This window comes from Phaethon lepturus, unplaced genomic scaffold (assembly GCF_000687285.1).
Source record: "Phaethon lepturus isolate BGI_N335 unplaced genomic scaffold, ASM68728v1 scaffold41840, whole genome shotgun sequence".
In the NCBI taxonomy this organism is placed as follows: domain Eukaryota; kingdom Metazoa; phylum Chordata; class Aves; order Phaethontiformes; family Phaethontidae; genus Phaethon; species Phaethon lepturus.
The window spans coordinates 6,832-19,359 of NW_010510582.1; the positions used below are offsets into that span (position 1 = coordinate 6,832).

Below are 12,528 nucleotides of genomic sequence, written 5' to 3' on the forward strand. Positions count from 1 at the left end.
TCAGATGTTCTGGATACCTTCCAAAATTTGTGTCCCCATCAATCTTTAGATACTGGTTTTAAAGTGCTTTTTTTTTTTCTTTCTTTCTTTTTTCTTTCTTTAAAAGGACATCTTTAAATTGCTTGTATTCTTTTGCTTATGTATCTTTAAGAGCCATACAATGTATAAAGCATGAAAATACTCATTTCCTAAGCTAATTTCTTGTCACTTACTGAATGGAAACATGAGCTCCCAGTTTATACCAGTGATAACACCACTGCGGTTGGCTGTTTGGAGCAGGTGCATATGCTACCAGATAAAAGCAGAGGTAGCACAACTGTTTTCTTTGACTTCTGAAACATCACCAGCTTTTGGTGATGAAATCTCTGTAACTCTGCTTCTGGTCTTGTTTGTCTGTCTGTCGTTTTTGTTTTAATGGTGGCTCTGCTTTTTTGATACACCTGGTTCCAGTAAGCTTTTACAGTCATTCCTTACCCTCATGGGCTACTGCAACTGAATTAATTATAGCAAAGTGCTGCAACAGAACAGCAATAATGTTCTTTGAGGTGTGCATTACACCAGATTCCCAGATGGATGAGTTTTTTAATAAGCTCAGCTTCACCGCATGTATCAGTTTTCTCAACCGTCTAGAAACCAAGTTGACACGTGCAGCTCGCTCTCTCACATTCATGCACATGATCTCTCTGGGCTAGGAGACCACACTGATGCACATCAAGCAAAGGTGAAAAGCTGTTGCACATATAGGTAATTTTAATCCATTCCATTTTTAAATACCACAATAAATTTAATTTTCACAATAAATTAAATAGCCATATTCAGTTTACAAAATAGAATTACTTAGTGTGAAACCAGTATTTACAAACATTGTACACTATGTACATGATGTTTAGCTTTGTTGACACACAGGCATAGAAGAAAAAATTATTTGACCTTGTTTTGACACATGATTGACATGCTACAAGTGACACTATGGTCCATACAATAAAACAATAGTGCAACTCACCACAGGAACTCTGAAATGATGTAGTTTGTATGAGATAAAATATTAATTTCAAATAATAAGAAAATAGTACTATCCACTCTCATTGTAAAAATTCAGCACTGTATTTAAAGTGTCAGTATTCCTTTAGCAATATACATACCAAATATAGCCTGCAGATTATGCTTTCTCACAGCTTCACAGACTTCTGACATGAATTTTTATGGCATAAACTAACGTTCTGCTTAGATCAATAAGCATGTCACATAAACACTTCACTAAGCAAGAGGAACACTGACCCTTTTAACGGTGTCTGACTTTATTTCCCTAAATACCTCCTTTCCCTTTATTATCATATCTTAAAAGATGCAACTATATTGACAGTAAATTTATGTTAGTTACTACTCTGTAGAAAAAATTGATCCCACTGTATATTTGGTCACACACTGCATATGTACACGTATGCATGAAAAAGAGTTACTCTGATAGCCGTGTATATGAAAAGTGCATATTTTAGCAGAGACATTTACTGCATGTCTCAGGTGCAACAGAAAGTGGTGTTGAAGTTTAGTTTAGGGCCAGTTAAATGTCCTCCCAGTGATCTGGTAAAATTTTTGATTGAAGGGATGAAAGAACTTGCGCAATTTGGTAATGACAGAGGTATCCACCTCTGGATGGATGCGTCCCTTGCTACCCGCCAGGCACTTGTTAAAGACAATGTTAAATCGCAAGCAGTAAAACCCTCTGGTGGCATTGAAGTATAAATTGTACTGACTTATCCTTGGAGGAAGATTTAGGAACTTCTCAACCAGCTGGAGTTCTGGCAGCGGTTCTGTGATGAGCCGGTCTCCGTCCACGATATGAAACTGCTCGATTGGGAAGTATTTTAACCATCTCTCTAGATGTTTTGTGTAGATGCTGGTTCTCACTGCCTTATACTTAGTGTTCACTTCGCAGGTATTAGGATCGATAGCCAGCTTCTCAAATTTGTAGTAAGTTTTGTTCTTTCTTTCCTTACCTTCCAGCACTTGAGTGTAATCAGAAATAGCTCTTGTGGTAGGTTCCCTGACAATGATCAATAACTTGATAGATGAGTTCATTTTGTAAATCCTTTCAGGTACTTCCTCAGTGATAAAATATGCAGGGCTTTTCTCAATTGTTATTTGATGAGGGTAAGAAAAAGGCATTTTTTTCCGGTACCACTCAATCCCCTTGGCATAGTTCTCATCATTGTCAAAGAAGTGAATCTCTTGAGAAGCTTTGACCACTGCGGGGTGAAGGTTCAGCATCTCCAGCAGTGCACGGGTGCCTCCTTTCCGCACCCCAATGATAATGGCCTTGGGAAGCTGCTGAACCAGATTGTGCAGTCGTATTTGTTCCTTGGTGGCATTGCCCTTTCGGAACTCATGGAGCAGCCCTCGCTTGAACTGCAGAGCTCGCAGCGGAATTTCGTCCTGGCTGCGTGGTCCAAATCGACCATCGATGGGGCAGAGGGGCTGTAGTCTGCAAGAAAAATAACAGGTATTTGTAAAAAGGGGAAACCTCTTAAGGCAATTTTTCTATATAAGGCAATCACGCTCTTGGAAACCTTTTTCAATGTAATGTCATGTGCCCATCTTTCAAATTTTATTTTACGCTGCCAGTGATTAATTTGTTTGCAAATTGTTTGATTATTTATTCTAGTATTTTGCTGTGATTTAGCTGAGTAAATCCTAACTCCAATCTTCTGCTCTTTGCAAGCATAGACACTATGATTACTGTTCTTGGGGCTTCTTGAACCTTGCCACACCTCCCACATTCCTCATTATTTTGTGATTGCTTTGGCAGTTTTTTAGACATTCTAAGATGAATTTTATTTGGTCATTTTGATCTGAAAATCCAGTTCATTTAAGTCATCTCTTTCCAACACTTTTCCTATTCTAGCCTGAATTCTTTCCTGTGCTTCCCATTGTGTTGACTTTATTAGCTGCTGATCCAGAGTTGACCTTTTTAGTGAAGTGGAGCAAAAGGGGTGAAAAGCAGCTTTCTAGGCATCACCTTTCAATATTTACCCTCCTTTTCACAAGATGTCCAGTATTTTCCCTGTGAATCAGAATCAGAACGACCAAGGTTCTGAATCAGACATGATTAGCAAGGCAGAGAAAGAACAGCAAAAAAAGTTTTTAAAAATGCATTTATTCCATCATTACATCAATTATTTTCTTATCATTGCTTATGTATCCTCCCACCAAACCTCATTTTATGCCTACTGTTTCTTCTTTTGCCTCTGCATTTTCGTGCTATTGTTTTATATTCACATGCAATTATTTCACTTGTTTTCCACTTTTCTAATGCTTCTTTTTCATATTTGATGTCACTGAATGCAAGAAATGATTCGGTAAGAAAAATGATAAAATTTTGCTACTACAGAACCTTGAATAAGCCCTCCCCTTCACTCCCAAATCAATACTTTGGTCATTATACAGGTCAATACTGCACTGAAGACTAAATTGGTGTGTAGAGAGAGCTTCCAAAGTCCTATAGAAAAATATCATTAATAATTTTGTGGAGCCATGCTCTCCAAAATTAAGGATGTGTAAGAACAAAGGTTGCCTAGGCAATTTTAATATGAGCTCACTGTGCTTATACATTATGATACAGTTTTTAAATTACATGGCTACATGCTATTATTTTTCACAGGACCCCTGCCTCAGACAGTATACCAGATGGGCAATGCTCATTAATAGCTGTTTAGGTATTCAGTATTTATTCTGGTTTCTCAGCATGTGGCCCCTCACTCATTTACTGTATATTATTCAAACCCTGCTTTCAGAACAGAATTATTTATTTCTTTATGGCTTTTCCATTCATCACTGCTTGTTGGGGTCTCTAATTTGACACTGATGCTCGGACAATGGATGGTTGGGACAAAGTAAGTTTGATGCCCCTGGCTGACCCACTAGCTGTTTCCTTGATTATCCAGATGCTGAGAGATGTAGCCCCTCCAGACAGAGCTGAAGAAACAACCCAGATGACATTGCTGTGTTTACATGAGCTCTAGCTCAATCCTGTAGACTAATTAGAAGGTGTGATGAGAAGTGAGTTCCTGTTGTTCCTCTTCTCAAGTTTCTAGTCTCTTCTTTTACTTTGCTGTCTGCCATCTACTGAATAAGAGCCTGGCTTGGTGGCAAAGACTGAATCACTGAAACGCTGATGCAAACCTCCCAGTTAAAAAAAAACCACACAAAACCAAACAAGCAGAAAGCAATGTCTTGACTTGACAGTAGTACAGTTTGGTCAGACTGGGACTGGTAAGACAGTCTTTCTGCAGCAGTGAGGTGGCAGTTAAAAGCAGAAGAAACAGAAGCTGCGGTTGCTATCTCTGTTCTTCTCTTCCCTCTCCTTCTGTGTATTTGTTATTTGTTTTCAAGCAAAAAGGATTCCACAACAGCAGTTCCAGGCCCATCAACTAATTTTATCTCTTTTGCACAAAAAGACAGTTAGTGCTGCTTTCCGTGTAACACAACAGCTTGTCAAACAGGGTGGCTTTCTTTAAAAGTAAATAAATACTCAAGATATCCTCTAGCCTAAGGGAAAAGATTGGATGTTGTTAAAAGTCCTTCCTCAACACTTTACATTTAAGTTTTTTTACTCTTTCCTCTTTCTTCTCCTCTCTCTAAACATTAAAAAACATCATTTAAAAGATCTTGGCAGTGGTGATATTTAGGCAGCTGTCAGATCTTGGTAGTTGAATGCCCAGATGTAACTATTTACTATTATATCACAACATGTTAATAGTTTTTATTTTCTGAGTCATTTTTTCCATTAAAATAACAAAGCCCTTTGCAAAGAAATAGTATATGACATTTATTATATCACTGAAGTTGCTCTCCCAAAACCGTCAATTGCTCAAACTGCTACAGTAAAACTCCACAAATATTCTTCTTAGAGAAAACCCACCATAGAGCAATTCATCTGAGAGAACTGTATTTTTGACAAATTTCAAACCAGCTGAAATAAGGTTGGACAACCTTAGTGACAAGTGCTGTCTCTCCTGATGCAGAATACTTGCTAATTGATTTCTACTGTAGGTGTCACGGTGGCAAAAGATTATGAGCCTGGTTCCAGCAGGAGCAGTTCAGAACATTGAAATCAGGTGCGGAGGCTCCCCATACTGCCAATGAGAGTCAGGCAACAAAAAGACTGATCCAGATCTTCTCAAAATTGCCAGGCACAGAATCTGTTTGAGCTTCCACATGCAAAGTAACTCCATGCACTCAGGATCTGAAGGATGGTGGCCTCCCCTGGAGGGAAGTGCTCAACTCATCTAACATCGTGACTCAATGAATCAGATAAGTTAGTGGTAATTTCCCTTCGGGCCTAAGAAAACTCAAAACATTCCCGTTGAAGAGCCTAATCTGAGGCTATTAAAGGCAGGCCATCCCCAGCTCTCTTGTTCAAATTGGATCAGCATAAATTAAGCATAAATGAATCTGGATTTCTTCCTGAACAATCAGTTCAGACTAATTATTACAAAGTCTATTGAAGCCACTCAATGTCCTTTTACTGACAGATACAACAAGTTTGGATTGTGCCCTAGTGCTGAGGCAGATGAACGTTTCCAGTTAATTCATCTGTGTCTCATCCTTTCTAGCGCTTCCTTCTCTCTCTCTTTCATAACCAGTCCAAATAAAGGGCTGCTTTTTAGCGGTGTGGTATTTTCCACACTGGGTAATGCAAAAGACTGAAACTGAATTTTACTGCCATTGGCAACTCTAGATATGAAACCAGTGGAATGCACTGCTGCAGGAGGTCAGCGAGTCAAATACTGTGGCGAGATAATTTTATAGCCATCAGTAAATTCTGTAGATGTGCAAGCATACATAATAGCATAAGGTTAATTAGATTTCATGCCTCTAAGCATAAAATATACTTTTGCAAGGACCAGTAAAGAATTCTGCCTCCATTTACACAATCATATTAGTCTCAGTGGAGTTTTCACCTCTGAAGCATCAGAGATGCTTTGACCACCAGGGGAAAGAAGATATAAATTCTGAGGCTTCATTTACAATGCACTTGGTCCTAGCTGAGTACAGCCTCCGTCTTCTTCTGGAGTGGATTTAAGCAGATGAAGGCGGCTCGCAGTGACCTCAGATGGAGCTCAACATTACCTAGCAATAGGCACTAGGTAACTCTTTCCATGCACTGCGTATTCACACAGAATTGTGTCACAATTTTGAACTCAACTTTTTTTGATTTCAAAAATATTTTCCATCATTTAAAAGAAGAGTGCTAATAGAACATTAGCATGGGCCAGCTGTCTACCAGCTTCTGGAAATCTCGAAGTCTTATTTCATCTATTCTTTTGAAACAGCTTTTTTTATTCTATCTTTGTGTAGCACCTACCAGAGCAATCCCAGGCCATTTTGAAGGTGACAGAAGCAGCAGTGTCAGTGCAGGTAGCACTGCTGTTGCACTGTCAATAATCAGTCAAAACTCAGCCTGGTCAAAAGTACCAAATAATGTTTGATTTCCTCAGTTGAATTTTACACTGCTCTCCAGGAAAACATTTGCAGAGAAAACCCATCCACTTAGCACATTCAGCTCCAGAAAATACTGGTTAATTAACATAGTTAAAATTCTCAAACCCTGAAGCCATCTTTCAAGTGAAATAGTATTCAAAACTTGATGAGCTACTCTGCAGGCTCATACTTAATTTTAACTACCACTGTAGCACATTAATTGCTTGCTCATAAATTTAGAAAAGACCATATATAAATACATCATAACTGTTTTGCTGAAACTAGAGGTCAACACACAGATGCACACAGACAAAAATGAGCTACTGTAATGACATTTTTACTGGATGCTGTTTTATTTCTTCTCTGAAAACAAGTGCCAATGTGCTCAGAATACAAATGGACAGACAGAAACACTTTGACAGGGATGACCCGCAACTCTGTTTTCCTACTCTCTTCTCCAAACGGGAGGAAAGAAAAATGAAAACCATGACTAGAATAGACAGTCCTTCTGTCTTCCTATACATGAATAGACACCAAAAAAACCCCCAAAAAACCAAAACAAAACAAAAAAAAAAAAAAAAGAAAAAAGAAAAAAGAAAAAAGAAAAAAGAAAAAAAGAAGCCAGACCCTTGAAGCAAAAACTCAGACAATCTGAGCCCATTTATAACTGAGGGAGCAGCTACTTAACTACTTACCTATCCAAGCTCCCAACTCTGGCAACTAGATATAGGAGACTTCCAATAGCAAGGCTGCCTAGCACAAAGAGCTTCTGTCTCAGCAACGCCTGCTGTTTGAATAGCATGGCCCTCCATCAATCTTCAGGACTTCTTCAGTCTGCAGAGACAAGAACACATAAAATACTCATCAGAAAGCAATATGCAGGGTAAAGTTTAATCAGTTGTTGCAAGTGATTAAGCCACAACTGCAAAATCTTTTCAAACTTCAAAATAAGAAGTTAAAACTTTTTTGTTTGCTACTGTTTTTCTGTCCCACATGGTAACTCCAGGCAACGTATCTGGGATAGGGTGATAATTATGGAAGTGACAATTCAGCTACACTCACCATTCCTAGGGCTGTCTGATAACCACACTGTGGGTCTTGATTATGTAGAGACTTTTAATTGTAATAGGATCTCTTGTTAGGTAAATATGTTTAGACTTTAAGCCTTTCAGAATTAGCCTGGGCTAGATTTCAACAAAGATTTAAATGCTGTGCTGCCCGCAGTAACCAGGAGTTAGGCTTGTAGGTCCTGTGCACACAGTGTATGGGGGCACATTTACTGTGTCACTATTATTATTAGAGTGTAAGCTGGAGATAAATCTAAAACAGTGTATTTCCTGATCTGTGCCAGCAAGCCCATGGTGACAGACCAAGCATGTAGCTTGGGTGAGCACAATGATGATTTAGTGACACCAGCATATCCTATTAGTTCTCCCTGTGCTGGGCATCAGCTTGAGCTGTTCTGTGGAGAACCTCAGCTGCCTGACACCAGCCTTGGCTGCCACCTCAAGACCCGATGGGACACAAACTGGCATCCTTGAACTGAGCATGCCTGTATTCCCAGATTTCAGCAACATCAAAGCATAGACTTAAATTTCCTTTTCCGATGTGCTCCAGAGGCCATCTAAAGCCCATAAATGAGCTTTGTTTCAAATACTTTAGATATGAAGCAAGCATGAGTCAAAAGATGTGACCTTGTGCCAAGAAGATTCAACCAGAATAACCAGAAGGTCTTCAGGGAAGGTAGAAGGAAGTGCTGAGTAAAACTGTCTTTAGCCTGACTCTTCCCTAGGCATGAGGTTTGTGTTCAGGATTGCAGACCTGTTTAGGAGACCCAGAGCTGCATGCCTAATATCTTCTTACAAGAACTGAGGAGAAACACCAGCCTCTCCTTTCAGAGCACAGCCAATGATGATGTGGTTCTTCACTCTGTACCAGTCCTGGCCTTTCTTATACATATACAGGAGAATTAAGTTCAAATCTTCTCACTGACTGAGGTATCAGTAAAGCTGTAAAGCTGTGATTGTCTACCTACCAAATGAATGCTTTAATCAACAGTTTGATCCTCTTGATACAAAAGGACTGGAATCACTTGATACATAGATTGGAATCACCTGCACTACTCATCCATAGTCTCACTCCCTCAGCCAAGTAACGTTTAATATATTACAGAGTACCTTCAATATAAACTGCTTTTTTTCTGAATTTTGAGTGGACTTACTTTGAACAATTTTTTATGTGAAGTTTCTTGTGTTTTACTGCTAGAAAAGCTCCTTTTGAAGCTCACTTTCTTCTTTTCCAGCCTTAGGATTTGCATCAAGCAAGACTGGGATAGATTATTATAAGCATATGACTAGAAGCAGAATGGGTAGTGAGAGTGTGAGGTTTGACTGGCCACTGTTAAACAGAGCCTGCAAATGTTTCCTTGTCCTGTCCATACTGTTAATTTTTTGGCCCAAAAAGCTCTCATCAGACTACAAGATACAGTTTGGGAGCTACTACAAGCCAGGGTTCGTTCCCAATAGACAGCATGCATGAATCCTGCCTGCCTTAGTGGTGGCTGAGTTTAATGTTATCAGTGCAGGTCACTCCATAGTGGTTGTCTTCAAGAGTGGTAGAATAGTCATTCCCAAGCACATTTATCTTACTGCTATAGAGAAAGCCTTTGTAAGACCAGCCCATCATCTCTTGATAAAAGAGCCATGCAACATTGAAGCTGTGAGTCTGACTGAGTCTCTGACACACTTCTTGTGTGCTAATAATAATAGTAACTCCTTAGACAGCCAGGTCATAGCTCAGGATAACCTATCATACAGGATAACGTATCATACAGAATATATTGCTTTTTACATAGATAAAAGCAACTCTGTAATAAGAATTCTTAGATAAGATCCTTATTCAGCAAGAATCATATAAAACACAGAGTAAAAGGAGTTTTCAATGCAAATACAGAGACATAAGAAGTATTATCATTCTTTAAAAAATAAATGAGGTACAGACAGATTAAATAAGTGATTTGCTCAAGGTCACAGAGAAAACCTGTAGCAACAGTGGGATTCAGTGTGAAATGTCCAATCTAGTGAATTCTGTGAATTCCAATCTAGTGCCTTAACTACATGATAAACTTTTGCCTTTTTTGTAGTATACTTTTTCTTAACATGGAAAAATTCAAATGAGGAATTCTAGACAGTGAGCAAGGCAGAAAACCCATAGCTGAAGCTTAATGAAGAAAAATGCACAGATAGATACTGTATCTCTATGTTGATATGCTACTGCTAATTACTCCTTTAATTAAGTTATTTAATTAAAAAAGAGGAAAGAGAAGGACATGATGACTATGATGATGATAGCACATTTTCATAGATTTCCAGTTTTAAAATCCTTCAGTGCTGCTTTATCTAAATAAAAGTTTCACTTCAGCGTTACAGCAATTGGTTCTGAACTTCATCTCTCAGAAATCATATGCATATGCATCCCTTCATACATGAAACTGAAGTGCTGTCCACATGTTCTCCCTTATACAGGCTCTTGGATCACAGGTAAGTTCTACCTGCAGGCCTCACTAAGGCTGTGGAGGTCATCAGGCCATAATGAAATCAAATTAATGATAAGCTGTTTCCTGAAATAGATTCCACAAGGTCTCATGACCTCAATATTCACGTTTGCAATGAGATTCAATGCAAAAAAACCAACCCCACCAACCAACCAAAAAAATCGAAACGAGTTCCATTTGCTTTGTGTTTGCACGTACCTGAGCACAGAAAACTTTTCCACAGAATGACAAGTGCTAAACACCACTAGAAGTGCAAATATAACATTATTTATTTGCTTGTTTCATTATTATTTTTTCAACATCTAATTTAAAGTCCATGGAAGGAGTTTTATTCCAGAGAGATTGTGACCTCTATAATGCTTTCCTCAGATGTTAGTTTTGTTCACGAAAAAAAATGTAGGGAAATAATATCTTGGCTTAGAAGAGGCTACATCTTGCAATGGATGTACTGAGATAGCTCTACATGACAGAGAAGAGGACTGAAGAAACACTTCTGTTTAAGCCATGAAGTTAGTACAGCCAGAATGTGATTAAGGTGAAGGTCCCTAAGGCAGAAATGTTGCTGGAGACTAACATGGCAACACTTCAATGAAATGGAAAGAAGAAATGAAAAGGAAGAAATGAAAATTCTGAGACACATTATATGCTGTACAAAGTTTTCTATAAGGAATGCATACCTTTAAACTTAACAAGAAGCTGCAAGGCAAGATAAAGTGTAATCCAAACTGACAAGATTTTAGCAGTTATTTGAGGCAAATAAGGCTGTTTTTTAAAAAATGTTGCCCTCTGTTAGGGGTGACATCTGAACTGGCACACAAGCTACTGGCTGGTAGGAGGAGGCTTGGTAAAGTCGCAGGCGGAACTCTCTCGGTAGCTGGATGCTGAACATGGAACCTCCTACCAAAAGAGATGACAGTATACTGTCATGTTGCACATGTCCAGTGGGCTTTCATCAGAAATATCTCTCCTTAACAATCCAGTTAAATATACATACGAGGAAAGTCCCCTTCTGGATATCCAAAAAGAGTCATGATGCACAAAGAACACCACAGACAATCCACAATGTGGAGTGCATTATTTCTAGAAATGAAAGTGTGTGTAACATCACGCAGAGAAAAAAAAGTTAAGTGCTTTGTGATTTCAGATGCACAGCTGATTTAACTTTCTAGATTGACATGGTAAAGATAAATAAAGAAGCTTCATTTAGCACTAGGAAGTAGTCTTATCAGCATACTGATGTGACTGCCTCACCCAAACCCGTTCCCCATGTTCCCATCACTGCTGGTGAGAGGACTGGAATTACTGAGTGAACTGCCAAAAGAAGACAGTACAACTATGTAGAACTGTGGTAATAATACTGGTTGAAAAACAGATGGACTATTCCTGACAAGATGAAGTGATCATGGATAAAGAAAGATATTGCATATGCTGGCCAAATAATGTGAATTTTCGGTGAACTCTCATAAAAGTTATTTTTAGGTTCAAGTTTGGTCAAAGTCAAATGAGCAGGAGAAAACAGAAAAAAAACATACCAATAATGACGGTATTACTGATAAAAGTCTGAATGGGATAACACTACAAATTGTGCAGAAGCACTGAAAACAGAAGCTGTTGCTATAATCACCTATTCCAAATAAACAGACAATGAGACAAGAAGGGAAATTTTTGGACACATGGAGCAGAGATGAGAAGGTGCTATTGGTAAATAAATAGTATGTGATTGATTATGGAGAGAAGCTTAAGAAAGGAAGGCAACATATAATCCTTCGGTAAACACACTGAAGAGATACAGTCTTGATGGAGTGATGTGATTAATCAAAGTCAAGCACAAACCACAGTCAAACATGCACAAAAGGAGGCTGGAAAAAAAAATAAACAGGAGGTGTATTTTCAGTTGAATTTATCAATCATTTGGCATAGATTTTTTTTATTTTGCACACCAGCAGGGAACATTTGTTGAACAATAAATATTTGTCTTCATACACTGTGAAAAGATCTTTGAGTTAATGTGGGATTTAAATACAGTTGTCTGAGAAAACAAGTCAAGGAACTGATTGCTTGGCACATCTCTATTGCTCTTGATTTTGCATTATGTTTCTTGAATGTTAACTACAGCTTCTTGCATTTGTCACTGTGAGGAAAATTCATACCACTCAAGCACTTTAGATTTTGTTGGGGGTAGGAAATGACATGGTGTTTGGGAAAGGAGAGAATTTGTACCTCAAGTTGTGTGGATCATCTCAGGATCTTCTTGATCTTCCAAGTTACTCTCCATCATTTATCAGCAGTCCTGGTTAACAGGGGAGATCCCAGAAGACTGGAGGCTTGACAGTGTGCCACCCGTCTACAAGAAAGGCCAGAAGGAGGATCCCGGGAACTACAGGCCTGTCAGCCTGACCTCCGTACCGGGGAAGATTATGGAACGGTTCGTCTTGAGAGTGCTCACAGGGCTTATGAAGGACAATCAAGGCATCAGGCCCAGCCAGCATGGGTTC

The 12,528-nt window shown here is 38.8% G+C and overlaps 1 protein-coding gene across 1 annotated transcript; it reads right to left on the minus strand.

Annotated features, from left to right (window-relative positions):
* Positions 1 to 732: 732 nt before the first annotated feature.
* HS3ST5 (heparan sulfate (glucosamine) 3-O-sulfotransferase 5) lies at positions 733 to 7,317 on the minus strand. Its single transcript, XM_010297484.1, has 2 exons — positions 7,176 to 7,317; positions 733 to 2,482 (listed from the first exon to the last, which is right to left on the minus strand). The coding sequence occupies exons 1-2, from the start codon at positions 7,280 to 7,282 to the stop codon at positions 1,552 to 1,554; spliced, it is 1,038 nt and encodes a 345-aa protein (XP_010295786.1). The 5' UTR covers positions 7,283 to 7,317; the 3' UTR covers positions 733 to 1,551.
* Between the last annotated feature and the right edge of the window lie 5,211 nt (positions 7,318 to 12,528).